The sequence below is a fragment of the Austrofundulus limnaeus genome, unplaced genomic scaffold (genome assembly GCF_001266775.1).
Source record: "Austrofundulus limnaeus strain Quisiro unplaced genomic scaffold, Austrofundulus_limnaeus-1.0 Scaffold445, whole genome shotgun sequence".
In the NCBI taxonomy this organism is placed as follows: Eukaryota; Metazoa; Chordata; class Actinopteri; order Cyprinodontiformes; family Rivulidae; genus Austrofundulus; species Austrofundulus limnaeus.
The window spans coordinates 1-2,353 of record NW_013952847.1 but is presented as its reverse complement, the minus strand read 5'-3'; the positions used below and the strand labels follow the sequence as shown (position 1 = coordinate 2,353).

The following is a 2,353-nucleotide window of genomic DNA, read 5'->3' as shown; positions in this document are numbered from 1 at the left end:
CTCTCAAGGGCTGAGGTCATCAGATCAGAATCTTCTAAAGGTCCCCTTCTCTCATTTTAAGTCTAGAGGTGATCGCTCCTTCCAGGCTGTTGCTCCAATGCTCTGGAATGATCTTCCACACTCAATACGTGCACTTGATTCTGTGGTTGCTTTTAAGAGCAAACTTAAAACTTTCCTTTTTCCAGTGTGTTGTCTGTTTCTTAGCTATTGTTTTATAATGTTGTTGATGTTGTATTTTTCTGTATAATTTTGCACCTTTTGTAAAGCACTTTGTGACCCTCTATGTCTGTGAAAGTTGCTATAGAAATAAACTTTTACTTACTTACTTACTTACTTATTAATTGTTATCGGCTAAATACTACAATTAATCGTGATTCTTTTTTTTTTTTTTGCCAATATCGCCCAACCCTAATCTTTTAAATTTACTTAAAGAGTAAAGAAGTCGACACATAATAACAGTTTACTGATTTGGTGTTAAAATGCTTTGCAAACATGGAGTCTGCCTTCTGTCCAGGTCGTGAACAGAAACACGAAGAGGGCATTGCTCTCCTGCGGAACGCCCTGGCCAATCAAAGTGACTGCGTCCTGCACAGGATGCTGGGGGATTTCCTGGTGGCCGTCAACGATTACCAAGAGGCCATGGATCAGTACAGAATCGCACTGAGGTAAACAGAGATTGATCTACGAGTTCATTCTTCAAGGTGTTGTTTATGGAGGAAAAACTCCTGCAGATACTAAAGTTTCAACCTGTCTTCAGCCTGGATCCTAATGACCAGAAGTCCTTAGAGGGGATGCAGAAGATGGAGAAGGAGGAGAGCCCCACCGATGCCACGGTGGAGCTGGATGGTGACGACATGGAGGGCAGCGGAGAGGACGGAGACCTGGAAGGCAGCGACAGCGAGGCGGCTCAGTGGGCCGATCAGGAACAGTGGTTCGGTATGCAGTGACCCAGATGCACTGAGGAACTCTCAGTACCAGCTCTGTAACACATGAAGCCTGCAGTCAGCGAGGGGGGAGGAGCCTTAGTGCTTTTGCTTCCTGAGGGATTCAAGCCGCTCATTCAGGGAGTAAAAAGTGGTGCAGCTAAGAACTGTAACCTGTAAAGATTTCATTTAATGCAGAGCTCCCACCATATTTTCCATCATTCTGCCAAGTTTCCATGTTAACTTCTTCACATTGTGGCTTTCAGGCATAAGCTCACATTCAATCAGGATCTGTTCTGTTCTGCCATCAGATGGTTTTGGTCAACATTAAGGCAGGTTAGCAGGTAAAAGTTGCTCCTCGTCAGCTGTCGTGAAATAATAATCAGGCAGAATCTGAAAACGCCTGTTGCTGAAGTGTTAAAGGAATTTTTTTAGGTAGGGTTTGACCTGATGTCAGTGCCACAATAAGAGTCGTGAACACGGTCCGACTTCCTGTTTGACAGACTGGAAGTCTCATTATTCAGTATTTTTGCTGCTTCTTCTATGTTCTGATATAGTATTTGTCATGTAAAAAAACATGTTTTCTGTGTTCATTGACCCTAAAAAAATAACTCCAGTTGTAAAGTTTACTTAAACTGTTTATATTTTTTGTACATATTTTAGTAAATGGAATAATAAACCTGTGATGGATTTTCACATACATTTAGCTGTGCAGTTTGTCTTTTTAATTAGGACTGTGGGTCAGAAGTAAACAAAAATTTTTCTTCATATATTTAAAATAATTTTGTTTTCCTTGTTTTGTTGAAGCCTATTTAAAAAGATGTTTAATGAAAATAAATACAATAAAGACCTCTTGTATTTATCTGAATTTTCTAGATGTACAACACAAAGATAGTGGCTGACTTGACAGACATTGCTCATAATTCAGCCGTTATTAAGCTGTTTTCATCAACTCTTAAATGTTTTATGAACTTGTGAGATGACTCTCAGCTACTACCACATCAAACTAAATACAGTGGCTTGCAAAAGTATTCACAACCCTTGACCTCTTCCATATTTTGTCACATTATAACCACAAACATATAAACATGCATTTCATTGGAATTTACAGTGAAAGAACACAAAGTGGTGTACAGTTGTGAAGTGGAAATTATACATGGCGTTTGTCCACGTGTCTCTCAGGACGTCCTGCAGCACGTCTCTGAGCTCCTCCACAGCTGCTGTCACGTTCTCAAAGTACCAGCGAGGACGGGTCCTGATGCTGGACCAGCGTGCAGACGTGGGTTCTGACACTGAGGGGTAGCTGTGCAGAAACTGGTTGTGATCCTCTGTGAGTGACAGCTGCTCCAGATCAGCATCTCTCCTCTTCAGCTCAGTCATCTCCTGCTCCAGCTGCTCCTGAAGCTCTCTGACACGACTCACGTCAGCTT

The 2,353-nt window shown here is 41.7% G+C and overlaps 1 protein-coding gene across 1 annotated transcript in view; it reads left to right on the top strand.

The window, feature by feature from the left end:
• anapc7 (anaphase promoting complex subunit 7) overlaps nucleotides 1-1,629 on the top strand; it is a gene marked incomplete in the record, with an annotated part of 10,135 nt that extends 8,506 nt beyond the window's left edge. The window contains 2 exon segments of the mRNA XM_014024899.1: nucleotides 515-665; nucleotides 758-1,629. Coding sequence (XP_013880353.1) covers nucleotides 515-665; nucleotides 758-947 — 341 coding nt within the window.
• Between the last annotated feature and the right edge of the window lie 724 nt (nucleotides 1,630-2,353).